Here is a 15405-nt window from a genome sequence, read left to right on the forward strand (position 1 = left end):
GTGTGGACAATAAGCACTTATTGGTTTATTAAAAAGAAGTTACATTACAAACAATGTTTGGTTGGTAATATGCCAAATTTGGATATGTTTTTGTTCCTTTTTATAATTTTAAAAGTATTTTCATGAGATTTTTTTGGGTTCATTGAATCTGAAATTGACACAGAAAAAAAATTATGTGTTACATGATGTACCTACTTAATTAATGTACTAAATGATTTTTTTAGCATATATTTAATTTATGTTTTGTTTGTTTTATGTACCAAATCAAAGTGTTTGCAGGGTATTGTCAAAAGGTGATTGATTTTATAGTCTTGTAATTATAATGGTAGGTAGACTAGTAGTTCTTTTGACTTTACAGTTTCTACTTTCATTACTATGTTGTATTTTTTTGTATCAGGTGTGAAATCATTTCATTATAATTTCCTGTGTTAGTTTTGAGCAGTTAACTTAATATTGAAGGTGAAAACTAACAATAGATGATTAATACTGTGGTTTCAGGTTTAGTTCCATTCATGTCAGGAATTTGGATATATGTTGATTGCAACAATAATTTCACCATGGTACTCATCTTGAATTTTTTTTTTCTGGGTAACTCAGAAAGCTCTGAGAGACTATTGGGGATATATATAATCACTGGTGGCTTTATTTGTGGTACTGTTGGATATTGTTTACAAGATGTGCTATGCTTTATTCCAGAATGAAAGATCATGGCAAAATGTTGATGTTATTTATGTTGGATTTGAATGCAAAACGTTTCTTCTTTTGTTCAGAATGTGCTCATGACTCTACATTTCTGTTAGCAAGTGTCAAGGACTCTACCTGGTTAACTTAAGTGGTGTATTGTGCTATTTGTAGGTAAACTGTACTAGAAACTAACTCCATCTTAGCCGAATTGCACGGTAGGTAATATGAGATGGATTCAGAGAGACATTACAAAAAACCTTGGTCTTGACTTTGTGCAATGTGTTCTCATGCAGTGAATCAATCAGAAAGGTTGTGTGAAAATTTCCTTCAAAATATACTGCTGTAGAACATTTTATGCCAAATAGATTTCATTAAAAATTCTAAAATTACTTGACAGAAGTAGTAAGTTCATCCTCTTGAGGTGAAATATAACACAAACTTGAAATCTACAAGTACCTTTTAAGCTGAGATGTTTCATGCTCTAACAAATCTCAATGGACAAGTGTTTGTGACATTCGGTGACTTTGATCACCATGGCAGTTTGAAGTGTTATTTATAGAACATCATCTGTACTGGATCCAGTCTCACCCAGTCTCTTCCTTGAACCCTAAAGAGCCACTATGTGATGTTATGTGGATCATAAATAGAATATTATGTGAGTGCCCTTGTCATAGTATGTTTATGACATGAGTGCCTAGATGTTGGTATTTCCTGAATGAGAGTAAGGGATACACGGTGTTCAGGCATGAGTCTTGTAAACATAGTATGGTATTTGCACATATTTGTAATATTCTATTTATTACTGAATTCATCAAATTGAGGATAGTAAACCCAAATCTAATTTCAAACCTAGGCTGGCTACCGCTGTCTGTCACCATGTGTAGGCCACAATGATGTGGCATTCTCCATGATATCACATCACCATGACAAGGTAATGATTTGCCCTAGGCCATTGTATGAAAAATGTGAACCTTGATATTTTTGCCCTCTTAGGTAATAATATTTTTAGCTGGGTTGGTCCTTCACCGTCTTGTTTAGTATATTTTTGTTCTGAACAGGAGGGTCTGGACTTAAAGGTACACTAATGCATGCATGCCTCAACAAGGGCCTTGTCTTGAAATGCCTCCAAATGATTGACAACAAGGGTCATTCATAAATGAACTGAAGATAGACTGGTAATATTTAACAAGACCGATGTCTTAGGTGAGTCTGCATATAGAACATGTAAAATCTCCTGACTTTGAGTACCCGTTTAATTGTATGTAATGAACGTCTGCTTATCTTTACAGTGCAATTTCTTCATATTTTTCTGTCAAGTGATTTCATATCTAGTCATTCTTGTTTATATATTTGTTTATTTACCAGATAATACTTTCTTCTAATCGTGTATATAGTTGTCATACTTGCCTTACACATTATGTTATGTATTATGTGATATATCATGTTGCTATATCTATGGAAGCTAGTTTCATTATTTGTTACTTATTGTATGTTACTTACATGTGTGACGCTAAAGCATAAACTAACTTTTAAGGAAGACGGTTCTTGTCCTTTCTCTATTGAGTTTAAAAGTACACTCTGCAGTTAATATTTCCATTTTTGGAATTAAGAATAATGAGCCAGAGAACCGTGCCGTTGTTTAACTAAGAAATATCATCATTGCTTCTTTCAGTAAAAAAGTTGTGGCCATACTGTGGGAGACATACCAAAATCTTCGCTAAGATCATTGTGGGATGAGATAAAGGGTACGAAACATGAATGTGGACCATTGTGAAAGTTACATATTTTTTGCTCTCATTGGATAATACATATGTACCATGTATACAAAAGAGTCTTAAACTGGTCAATATTGGAACACCCAGTCACAGGTTCATCATATCATCATTATCACTATGAGATGAGTGAATGATGTAAGTACTTTAGATGTTTCCTAAACATGCTTGATTAATCAAAGGGACCACGTGAAATTAATTCATTTATACTAAGAAGAAGTACAAAAGAAAATTTCATGATAATTCTCACTTCTTAGGAGATCACGTACCAGGGTTTGTTTTCGCTTTTATTTGTATCACATTTATGTGTTCCATTTGGCTTTCTATAATACTTGATTTCATTATCATTGTTAGTATATGGCTGAAAGACTGAAGTATTGATTTCCTTTCTTGATGTGTGATATTTTTAAGGTGTTTGAAAACATTTTTAACATGAACAAACTGACCATTCCTTCCCTATTGTTGTTCAAAACAGAGTGTTTAATCTGAATGTTTGCCTCCTGTTGTACACAATAAAGTGCTGAATCTGATTGTACTCAATTGTTTTGAATCTGATTGTTGTAGTTTTCATCAGAATTTCTTTGTAAGATTTGTTGTTGTTTTGATGTTGACTATATCACCTTGTTTTTTCACCAGGCTGAAGGAAGTTAAATGTGATTGTATTGTTTCCATTTTGTGCAATGGTCTCATAGAATTGTTAAAACAATAGCTCAGTCAACAGATGCCACTCAGGATTAATAGAGAGAGATTTTTGTCATAATTCCGGCCAAGTCATTTCTTCATGTGTTTTGTGAACAGTCACTCTTATTATATTTCTGACCCAGTTTGCAAGTTGCATCTGATAACATACCATTCTGGCTAAGTTTTGTTCATGGCAATGCTTGTTAACTTTCAGGATTGTCTTGATCTCTACAGTTAGAGATATGGCAAAATTGAAGAATTATCCAATGTATTGATGGTTGATCTGAATCCATTGAATTAAAAGATCACGTGAAATGTAATTTGAAACAAATATCTATCAGATTCAAAGTTATAGTTCTAACTTTTGAATTTATTTCTTTATAAAAAGTTCAGGTTTTGGTCTTTTTGAAGAAAATAATGTTTATTTAGCAGAAAAAGACATTAAGTGAAAACATATCATTGTTTATGGTCATGGAAAAGTATCCTGTAAGTTTAATTAAGGTGTTTTTAGTTTGAGCTGCACAGAAGCTCAGTTGAATAAGAATCTCAGAATATTGCTGTAGTTTTCACACAGATCAAGCAATACATTTCCTGGTATGTATCCATACTATATTTAATGTACTTACTAACATTTACAGCACCATATTCATTTTTTTTGTAATAAACAGATTTATGTTATATATTATTTACATGTATTGTGTGTAAAATGTTCAGTTTTGCCCAAATAAACGTTCCATGTTATGCTAAGTTCATGATCTCCTGATGTCTGTGTACTCAACAGGTTTACCTTCATAATGAATATATATTTTATAGCATAAGGAAAACTGTACATGTTGTGCAGCTCTCATGTGTCCCTTACTTCCCTGTTGAGCTGATTGCCTCAGCTTTAGTCAGTTGGTATGGGTTGGGATCTTCTAAAACTTTGTGTTAGTTGAGAATAACACCGCAACAAGTGCACCATTCCATTTAAGTGTTGTTCATTCCCTCCTGATGCTCTTCGTTGATCTTTATGTATATCCTGTCCTTTCAGAGGTTGTGGGGTAACCTAGTGGTTAAGATGTTCACTCGTCTTGCCAAAGACACGGGTTTGATTCCCCACATGGGTACAATGTGTGAAGCCCGTTTCTAGCATCCTCCATCATGATGTAGCTGGGATATCGCTCAAAGCAACCTAAAACTCTACTTAGTCACTCTCTCCTGTGTTTACTTTGCTTGACACCACTGTTGGGAGATTTCAACCTTCCAGGGCATAGGGATAGCCAAGCTTACATTGATTCCTGGTCATGTCAAAGACCCAGTTCTCCCCATTGGTATTTGTGTGAAGCCCATATTTGGTGTCTTCCATCAGTATACAACTTAACCGACTCATTCCCCATGACAACCATGGGTGGGTATCTGCAGAGTCCATCATGCATTGACAATAGTTCTGTGAAGATCATCGTGATGGGAAGGTCATCCTTACCTATGTGACTCCCACTCATGCTTTTGACCACTGGAGTACTTGTCCCTGCCCTGACTGACATACAAAATGTCCTTAAATTATTAACTCAATCCCAAACTTGTTGATCAGGTTGATCTAACTGCATCTAGATCATTGATGGAATTTAAGAAATGATCAGTTTAATTCTTCTGATCATGAATGAAAATTGTTAGTGATAGCCAGACTAGTTCTGAGTGAAGTGTTACCATGTCAACTGAATAACCTTGTCCTGACAAGCTGATGCTTCGTGAAATAGGCTACTATAATGGCACATGGCAGAAAGTCACATGCATTGATTGACCACAGTTTCAGGTTGCATTTAGTGACCATTGTTTCTGTATTGACCCATTGTGTACTGACAAAGGATCTGTATTTTGTTGTGTCAGTTTGTAAACTTAAATGTACTAGGGACCAAATACACAGATCTTAACTTGACTTTATATCTGTGAGATTTTATCCCTTAATTGAATTTATTGTGTTATGTTTTGTGCAGGCCAGATGTGTATATTTATATTTCCATTGTATATCTTGTTTTATATATATGTACTGAAGGAAATGGATATAAAACTGATTTATTGTATGTTGAATTATATGAATAATGTGTTTTTGACTAGGACTGTACTATCCTGAAAATCTGTGAGCAATGTATTCATATTACCTCATTGTATTGTAAAGACTTTCGTTGACGGTATTCTGTCGTCTTATGTAATGCTATAACAGGTATTTGTGTGAATATTATTAGATTGATTCATCTAATTTGATAGGTTGATAGACATTTGGGATAAAAATTATGGTATGAAAGGATGAACGGAATAAAATTATTAAGCATGTACATTGTTTCATGGTAGTCAAGGTAGCATCCCACCCAATAGCTATGGCATTATTTAATTCAGTTGTTAATTTAAGTGTGTTCAAGTGCAATAGTATTTCCAGTGGTTGTGATGGCCCAGGGATGGAAACAGGCTGTGGCATTTTTGTGCAGCTAGGTACTTAGCCAGAGATGGGTTCAACTGGGTACAGGGCCAGAGGTGTGGACTGTGTGTATACGTGTACAGCTGGATACAGGGCCAAGGATGGGTGCAGCAGGGTACAGGGCCAGGGATAGGAACAGTGTTTTAATTTGTGCAGCTGGGTACAGGGCCAGAGGTGAGTGCAGCTGAGTACAATGCCAGTGGTGAATACATGTAGTCTGTGGATGGGTGCAGCTGGGTACAGGTCAGTTGGGAATAGTCTTTAGATGGGTGCGGCTGGGTACAGGACCAGTGGTGGAGACTGGGTATGGGGCTAGGGATGGGTGCAGCTGGGTACAGGGCCAGATGGGAATACTCTGTAGATGGGTGCAGCTGGGTACAGGGCAGATTGGAATAGTCTGTAGATGCGTGCAGCTGGGTACAGGGCCAGGGATGGGTGCAGCTGGGAATGCGAACAGTCTGTAGATGTGTGCATCTGGATACATGGCCAGAGATGGGTGCAACTGGGTACAGGGCCAGGGATAGGAACAGTGTGTTAATGTGTCCAGCTGGGTACAGGGCCAGAGGTGAGTGCAGTCTGTAGAGATGGAGTGGAAACTGTCCCTTACTTAACTTTACATAATGGGATAGTTTCTGAATAAAGTACATATGCATGTTGTAATGCTGTAATGTTGAGTAGAATGCTCTGTCAATGATCTTGTAAAAGTTTGGTTTCACTTTTGTGGTATTAGCAATGAATCTGTAGCATGGAGGACTTATTGCCACTTTCATAAATAAGCTTTTAGCAAGACATATCGAAGTAGTTCATGCACATAGGAATCAGTTATGGCATTGCCATTTCTCCCTTGATATTTTAAGTACAAAGACAAACACTGTTTGGGTGAAAGACACTGTGCTGATTGTCCTAGCTGATGTTAGTCAATTAAGTCAAAATTACCTGTACCTAGGGAAATTGAAAAGGTATATTTACATTACTTACAAAATAACTACAGAATGCCCCCTCTCTCATGTCTCTCAAACCCTTGGGTGTATATTCACTTATTATTTTATTGTAGCATGTAAGTTGTATGTTTAATATTTGGACAGTTTAAAGATAAAATGTTTCTGCATCCCCACTGCTCTGTTGATGCAGTTCTGCAATGTTGCCATTTCTACGGCGCTGCATTGTTGACATGTCTTTGCTCTGCTGTGGCAGTTCTTGACCTGGGACAAAAGTGGATTATGTGATGACAAAATTGATGATGTGAAAATTGATACAATATATTCGTCAGTATATGTATATGTTCTTCAAAATTCCTATCGGGTACAAAATGATTGTGTTTAGTTACCTTATGTGCGATTAGCAATTTAACTGAAGTGTTTTATCTACCATAGAACATTGCCATCTGAGAATTCTGGCTCAATGCCACACATATTTACATGATTGACATTCATTCTGTAGATGAAATGTTAAATTTGACTTTGGACATGGCAACAAACTGATCATTCTCCATTGGGAAGGTGACTTGCATGTTTTACTTTTCTTGTTAATTCTCAAGGTTACAACTAACACTTTGAAACTAGGTTAGCTTGATGTTACTGAAGGGCTGAAGGCCACTTCATAGTAATGTTATGGCTTATTGATCTTCTTGGATAGGGGGAAATGTAAGTAATGATAAATTTGCAATACTCAATTTGTCATCAAGTTATTAAATTTGGATCACCAGCATATGAAATAAAGTACATTCTGATTGTTCTGCAGTTTAATGATTATACTTTATGATGTACACATTTCTTTCATTGAAGGTTTCTATTTTTCAATCTGCATACAATGCATAGGATTAAGAGTTGTTCATTTTAAAATATTTTTTTTTGTTTTTATATTTACAATCCGTCAATGACTGGGCAGTGGAATAAATAAAAATACATTTATATAAGTATATTTTATTTTCTGACTGCAGCTGTCAGCTCAGGTAGTAAATAAGCTACCAAATATGTGGTTGTTGAGTCAGTTTTTCTTCTTGGCTGTTGTGTAGCACCTGACTGTTGAGGTACCATGTGATGATGTATGTTGTGTTACTGCTGTACTGGTGTAGAGGCACAAGTTGCTGCAAGACATCGAGTATGTATATCATGCACTTAAATAAACAATATCGAATATGTTGTCTTGCATCTTCTTTATTATCTACCACCGCACATTTTGCACTGCATGTTAAGCTTGTAATCCATGGAAGAATACTTCAAAGTGACTCTTCAAAATATTTTTGTGTTTAAACAACTATAGTGCAATATATCAAGAGAGTTTGAGAGTAATGTTTTTGTTGACATTTTACTTCATCTTAAACTACGATCTTCACTTTCGTTTGAATTGATAACATGCGACGGGGGACTATGCCACCTTAGTGATAATGCTTTTTGCGATGTTAACTCCAAGGGATCTTTTGTTTCTTCCGATGTAATTTATGAATGAATCACTGGTTTTAGCTCATGGCTGTTGACAGCATGACTCTCCCAGACATATGGGTAGATCTCCCCTTTCAAAGATATATCTCCAAAAGGTTTCAACGCATACTTGTTTTAAGTGGTGATAAAATGGACCTCTATCCAACTGATAAAATACTGACTAACTAAAGCAATCTTGAAGGTGTTAAAGCTTCATAGACTTTGTATCACACAACTAAGTGACACGGAAGTTGCTGGTAACATCAACAGCTGGGGTGTTTGGCAGGTAGCTGTGACACATGGGAAATGAGAGAGTGAATGTAGTTTTATGCTGTTTTTATCAATATTCCAGCAACATAATTCCAAGTTTACATCATAAATGGGCTTCACACATTGAAGCCATGTGAGTGAACGCTTTAACACATTGACTACCTCTCACAAACTTCTCCTAGTGTTCTTTGTTACGGTAAGAGATGATTGCTTCGTGTGCCATTTTGCCAACATATGAAACTTATATTAAAGTACCACTGATGTAGCTATGAGATAACTCGGAGTGTCAAACTGGGTCAGACATTGACGCTATGAGTATACTGGCCGTGGCAATCAACGTGGTAAACACGAGGCTACCCTACTGCCAGAGGAAATATGAAGGACTACTTACTTAACACTGTTCACGGTCAGTGTGTGAAATAGTTTCCAAATTTTGCTGGCCAGCTGGGCTAGCTATGCCTACAAGTTACTAGCCCACAAAATAATTCATAAGCCCAAAATTCAAATGTAGACACAGTTTTATCATCAAGTTGCTAATATGAAGAACATTTTTATCAGGTCATGATCTTTCATGATTGAAGAGAGTATTATATGTCAACATGTCAGAGAGAGTGATACATCTACAACATAACCTCATGAATTTTCACTAGCCAATCAGACCAGTGACTAGAGATTAACCAGCCTGATAGGATTATTACTAGCCATGGGGTAGTGGGCCAGTGGCTATTTAGCACACTGGTTATGGTCACTTAAATTGTTCCTATACTTATACATTTATACAACAAAAGTTTTATGGGCAGGAATTCCATCATGATGTGTGCCTCAGCTTAACCCTCCATGACTACACTTTGTAGCTATTTTATGACGTTTAGTATTTTCTATGCAAGTTGTGACCGGTAGGTGTACGAGGGTTGGCTGAAAAGTTCTCAGTCTGAGTGGTTTTGCCCCACCAGGTAGAGACAGGTGTTTGCCACCAATGAGGACAATCATTTAGTGAATCATAGACACAAGAACTACAAACGTACTAATAGTTTTATCTCAACTACAGCTCTTTTGGTAAACCTACCCTCTGAAATCATCAGAAATGGACAAAACTGAATACAGGGCAGTCATCAAGTACTTGCAAAAGAAAGGGATGTCCCCAACACAGATACATGCCGACATGGTCTCCACTCTAGGGGATGATGCTCCTTCATTTTCCACAGTAAAGAAGTGGGCTGCAGAATTTAAGCATGGCAGACAAAACCTTGATGATGACCCACGCTCAGGAAGGCCTTCAACAGCAACCACTCCAGAAAACATCACACGAGTGCTCGATATGTTGATGGATGATCGACGATTGACTACTCGACATATTGCTAGTGTAGTGGGCATCTCTCATGAGAGGGTTGAGCATATTGTCACCACCGAATTAGGAATGACTAAGGTTTCTGCAAGATGGGTGCCAAAGCTCTTGACAGCAGAACACAAACATGTCAGGTTCCAGACATCCCTTGACAATTTGTGTCGTTTTGAAGCAGATCCCGATGATTTTGTGGCACGATTTGTAACCATGGATGAGACTTTCAACCAGAAACAAAACTACAGTCAAAACAGTGGAAGCATCCTGATTCACCAGCTCCGAAGAAAGCCAAGTCTGTTCCTTCAGCTGGAAAGGTGATGGCATCAGTCTTTTGGGATTCCAGGGGTATTCTGCTCATTGATTATCTTGAAAAAGGTCAAACTATCAACGGCAGATACTATGCTGATCTACTGAACCAGTTGCGAGAAGCAATCAAAGCCAAACGACGAGGGATGATCGCTAAAGGTGTCCTCTTCCACCTGGACAATGCGCCTGTTCACAAATCGGTGGTGGCCATGTCAACAATCCGCGATTGTGGCTTTGAACTCATTGACCATCCTCCTTATTCACCTGATTTGGCTCCTTCTGACTTCCACCTGTTCCCCAAAATGAAAAAGGAACTCGCCAGTCGCCATTTTGCAAGTAATGATGACGTCATTTCCGCTGTGACTGATTTTTTTAGGGTAGCTGACGAAGATTTCTTCCTGACCGGGATTCGGGCCTTGCAGCATCGCTGGCAAAAGTGTGTGAACTTGGAAGGGGACTATGTAGAAAAATAAATTACAAACGTGGACTTTGTAACTTTTTTTCACAGTTGGCTTAGAACTTTTCAGCCAACCCTCGTATCTATGATTGATTATTGTTGTTGAGAACATAGGCTATACTATTTAAAGAGAAGATAACCAACAATGCTATTTTGCCCTGTTTGCCGAGAAAAAAAAATTTCATCATCATTTCTCTTTTGCTTGTTGCTATGTTCTAAAAGGTGTCAAGAAAATGTCCCACGTGATTCTGTCTAACATGAGAATGTCATAAACAGATTGTACATATTTGTAATAAGTGTCCAGTAAACAAGACTGCTTCAACTGCGACTGTGAAACTAGAGCAATCTTATGATGGTTACATCTTTCTGATTTGTCATGATTTCACAAAATGTTGGATCATAAGAACTGTAACATATGACTTTATGCATTCTAACTTCCTGTTTATTGCACAGAGTGGGATTCTGCATGTGAATTCTAACAGAGTTATCTGTGTTGGGCTCAATGCTAGCTCAGACTATGTAAAGAATGGATATTAAACCCAACTCACTGAAAAATTGCTGAAAACAACGTAGGTCACAGTAAGACAAACAACAGACAAATAATTCATTATAACAAAAAATATTTTATATCACTCCTGCGTATGGAATAAGACTATATAAAACCAGTTCAGCAAAGCAAAACCAAGCATTTAGCAATTGTTAACAAGGGCTAGAGCATGTAACAAAAGAGCCCTTCCCATGGATACAAGCTTGACAAATCACAACTATGTCAGGCCAAATAGTCAGAGTTGATATCTGATTGGCTACAAAAAACCCAATGCATCTTACTTCAATAGGGCAGTGAAAGTTTGCTTATGTATGGTTTGTTCGAAGTGTGGAGGGTTCACCTGATGCGACCTTCAGTGAAGGGTCACCTGATGTCACTTCCTGTGGAGGATTTGCCTGACATGACTATGTGGGATTTGCATGATGAGTCATGTGTAGAATTTTGCCTGATATGACCTCCTATCAACCATATGCCTGATATGACCTCATTGAGTTCACATGACATGACTTGCCTTCCTGTGTAGATTTTGCCTGATATGACCTCCTGTATACCATTTGCCTGACATGACCTCATTTCCTGATGTGATAAAACAGGGGAACAAATACCCATTGAGACAGAGGCAGTTGACTGCTGTGGTCAGTTTAAAATTCTTCATGTCAACAAAACATCAAATTAATACCTGTAGTGACATTGAATTTGTAGTTTCGTCTTTAACTATATACTGAGTGGCATGTCTATACTTCACTGACATGTTGCCTTAGTCTTCTCCATCAGTATACATTCATCTAAATAGACCCAACATAGCTGATACAATTCTTCTGTATGCTTCATGCAAATATAATCATTTACGTTACACAGCTGTACACTCATTCAGCCCTGTAGTCATGGAAACATAACAAAACAATTCCACTTGAAATCTTGCAATTCAATATTTTCAAAAGATATGTAAACCTTTTAGATATGCTTGCATAAACTTACTTTGGATAGAAATTCATATGAATTATATCCTCTTTAACAGTAATACCTCATATACACAAGCAAGTTCAGAACAAATTAACACTTCATCAACTTTTCATTTTTTTTGCTTATACTACACACGATGTATATGTACATCAGAATCACTTAACTAATTACAATAATTATCTTCAGGAAAGCTGTACACAATCCACATATGTAAATAATAGTTTATTATCCAGTTTAAACTGAGCTTGTCCATACACTGAGATTTTTAACAGACTCACTATCCATCTTCACACTAACAACTCCATCTTGTCTTTCATACAGTCTCATTTCTCTCTATACAATCAAACATCCTTACATCCTTAACTTTTACAAATTTAAGATTGAAAAGAAATCTGATCACTGTTACAGTGGAACATTTCATCATATAGTTTCTAAGTAGACTCTCTTTACTATAGGAATGACACAACAGCTGTTCTTACATACACAGCATGAGCTGACACAGTCTGGACAAGCACACAACAAACTCTAACCATCACAGACAATACCTTATGAATGTGTAAGTAACAAGAGGAACTAAGCATTGTAAAGCTAGGTAAACACTCTAAAAAGGTTGGTCTAAGGCAACTTGATAAGATCAGAAAACATTATTTTTATACATGCATTATCAAAACAGATCCTGATACTAACAAATCTGAAAACGTGAAAACAAATCTACATTACTTTGGCTCTTTAACACACCAGTAATACAAGGCAAACACAGCTATTAGTACTCATAAATGTTCTTATCATATAAGATCAGGAAAAATACAATGCTTGCTTACATAAACACCAGTCTGATGATAACAAATATAGGAGTTCAACAAACTAAAAGAAATAATCTCTACATTGTGTAATACCCATATTATATTGGTGGGAACAGACATGGGGAAACAGTTAGCTGGAATAAACAGGGAATGCTGTTAATACAGGAATATGCAGGGATAGTTGTCAGCATAGGAACGAGCAGATACACATGTAGTAGTTAGCATAGGAATAAAACATACAGTTTTTAACACATGAATGAAGTGAGACAGTAAAGACAGGAATAAACTGACAAAACTGTTCAAGGAATAAACATTCAAAACTGTAAAGTGATGACAACAAAAAGTTGTTGATGCAGGAATAAACAGGAGAAAACAACAAGTGCAAGATGATCAGAATTTAAAAGTTTATAACTACTATTCCGTATATTTAGGGACATAAAGGATTTTGAAAAAGGGGTACATATTTGGGGATTTCCATTATACTATATTTAGATCAACAGAGCCACGTCGGAATAAACCTGGAAATCTATAGTTATGACATGAATGTAGGTAGTAAAGGTTGGCAGTGAACACATGTCAATTAACCACTTCTTACTGAACATGTCATCAGGGTTATACTGATACAGTATGTCTACAGAACACATTTATACTAAACTAATGAATGCCCAGAAGTATGAAATCAGACTATAAGAAGTCTATGTAAAACAATGCCTTCAAATAGTTATGTCCAACTTTAAAGCTCACTATTCAAGATAGCCATCAATCAATGTTTGATGCCATATGTATGGTATGTATCAATTCTGACAAATCAGACTAGTATTTGGAGGGGGGAACACAAGCTGGTACAAAATATTTTTATTCTCTTGTTATACTGAACTACACAGATCCATCACCAAGACTGGTATTTATAGGAATTTAACACTAAAAATGACTGAAAAATAGCTGTCACAAATGTAGCCTGCTACTAATTCTGTTTACAATGACTTAAAAAACAGACATGATGTGTTGGGGAAAGGAAAAGTTTTGATTTGGGTTGAGTTACATTTTCGAACTTGTGTTTTTTTAAATCCCTGATGCTAGTAAACCTGTATCTAACTGTTTCTAAGCTTCTAAGCCTATCTTTTTATAAATTTACATCTCTGAATCTTTTTATTTGAAAAGAGACTGGTGTTACTGAGCATTTAATGTTCGGGCACATTGTGTAACAGTTTCACATTTATGTATAATCAATAGTAGTTAACTTTTCAAAATATTTCCACCACATATGGATAAATGTTTATTGAAAAGAAAACCTTCTAATAACTATGTGTGAGTGAAAATTGTTTTGAAAATGGACAAAATATGTGTATCTACTTATCCCTCTACATCTGACAAGCACTGATATCCTTGGATGCCACGACACCATGCCATAGTGTTATAACAAGGGTCCAGCTCAGCAGTGTTACAGTACAAAAAACGTAGTCATACGGCTTCATACACAAATTTTGAACTAACACGCTTTCAGTTGAGCACCAGAAATGATTTGATTCTAAGTCCATGATTTTCAGCTGCAAAACTAGCAGAACAAACAATATAGTGAGTGAGTGAGTGAGTGAGTGAGTGAGTTTAGTTTTACGCCGCTTTTTTACCAATATTCCAGCAATATCACGGCAGGGGACACCAGAAAATGGGCTTCACACATTGTACCCATGTGGGGAATCGAACCCGGGTCTTTGGCGTGACGAGCAAACGCTTTAACCATTAGGTTACCCCACCGCCCCGCAAACAATACAGAAACAGGTGATGAGACTAGTTGTGCTGAGATCGGGTGCAATGTAATGCTGTCTAGGAGGTTGGAGTTTGTCAGAATTACACCACCATAATAACCTTCACAGAATAATGGAACCTTTCATCCATATTTTTAATCTTGTAAAGACTGAAATTCTGAACACTTTTTGACTAAACAACAAATTGTCAAGTTCTCATAAACACTGAGAGAGAACTGGGGTCTACAGAAAGAAAAATGTGTAAGTGATTTTTAAAGAAAACAAATCCCTTTGCATGTTATGAAAAAAGCAACACAATTATTTAGCATTCAGTGGAACATGCATATAGCAATAATTTTCCCTCCCTTTCTATTCTACACTTGTCAGATCAGTAGTTTTTAAGAAAAGAATATCCAAAGAATACCGCTACAAAGTTGGATATATACTGTGTGAAACATTAAACAAAAAAAAAAAAAGATAAACAATGACTTTAGATTTGATTTCCAGACCACTTTCAACACTATTCCTGAATAAAAAAACAAGTTCAGACTTGACACTGTCTCTCCCTTCCCTCTGCAGTGTGTGGCAAACGGTTTGCTACCATCCATTAATCTGCTGTGTCTACAACTTTGGTGTAAGCTAAGTGTCCAGCATCTACGACCGCCTGCATCAAGCTGCCTCATCCTTCTGTAACATTTCCAGATCATAGAGGACCTCTAGAACACACCCAGTACTCCATGCCTGGGCTCTGCAGCTGTCTCTGCAGTACTGAAACGCAAACATAGTACTAGTACTATTACTGTTATCTTAATTCTTCAGTATTGCTGTCATAATCGGAGTGTGAGATTTCCCATACACTAAACTCATTAACGGCACTAAGTCACACATTTTCAACAATATTTTGGTCTATATTATATATAGAGTGAGGCATACACACTCACTGTGGCTTCCTGTTAATGCAAT

The 15405-nt window shown here is 36.7% G+C and overlaps 1 protein-coding gene across 3 annotated transcripts in view; it reads right to left on the bottom strand.

Annotated features, from left to right (window-relative positions):
• Nucleotides 1–10987: 10987 nt before the first annotated feature.
• LOC137290476 (glycogen debranching enzyme-like) overlaps nucleotides 10988–15405 on the bottom strand; it is a 40432-nt gene continuing 36014 nt past the window's right edge. For all 3 annotated transcript variants that reach the window (XM_067821433.1, XM_067821431.1, XM_067821430.1), the window contains one exon: nucleotides 10988–15210. In XM_067821433.1, the coding sequence (XP_067677534.1) occupies nucleotides 15112–15210 (99 nt within the window). In that variant the 3' untranslated portion in view covers nucleotides 10988–15111. The remainder of the gene's footprint in view (nucleotides 15211–15405) is intronic.

Source organism: Haliotis asinina, chromosome 7, assembly GCF_037392515.1.
Source record: "Haliotis asinina isolate JCU_RB_2024 chromosome 7, JCU_Hal_asi_v2, whole genome shotgun sequence".
Lineage (NCBI taxonomy): Eukaryota > Metazoa > Mollusca > Gastropoda > Lepetellida > Haliotidae > Haliotis > Haliotis asinina.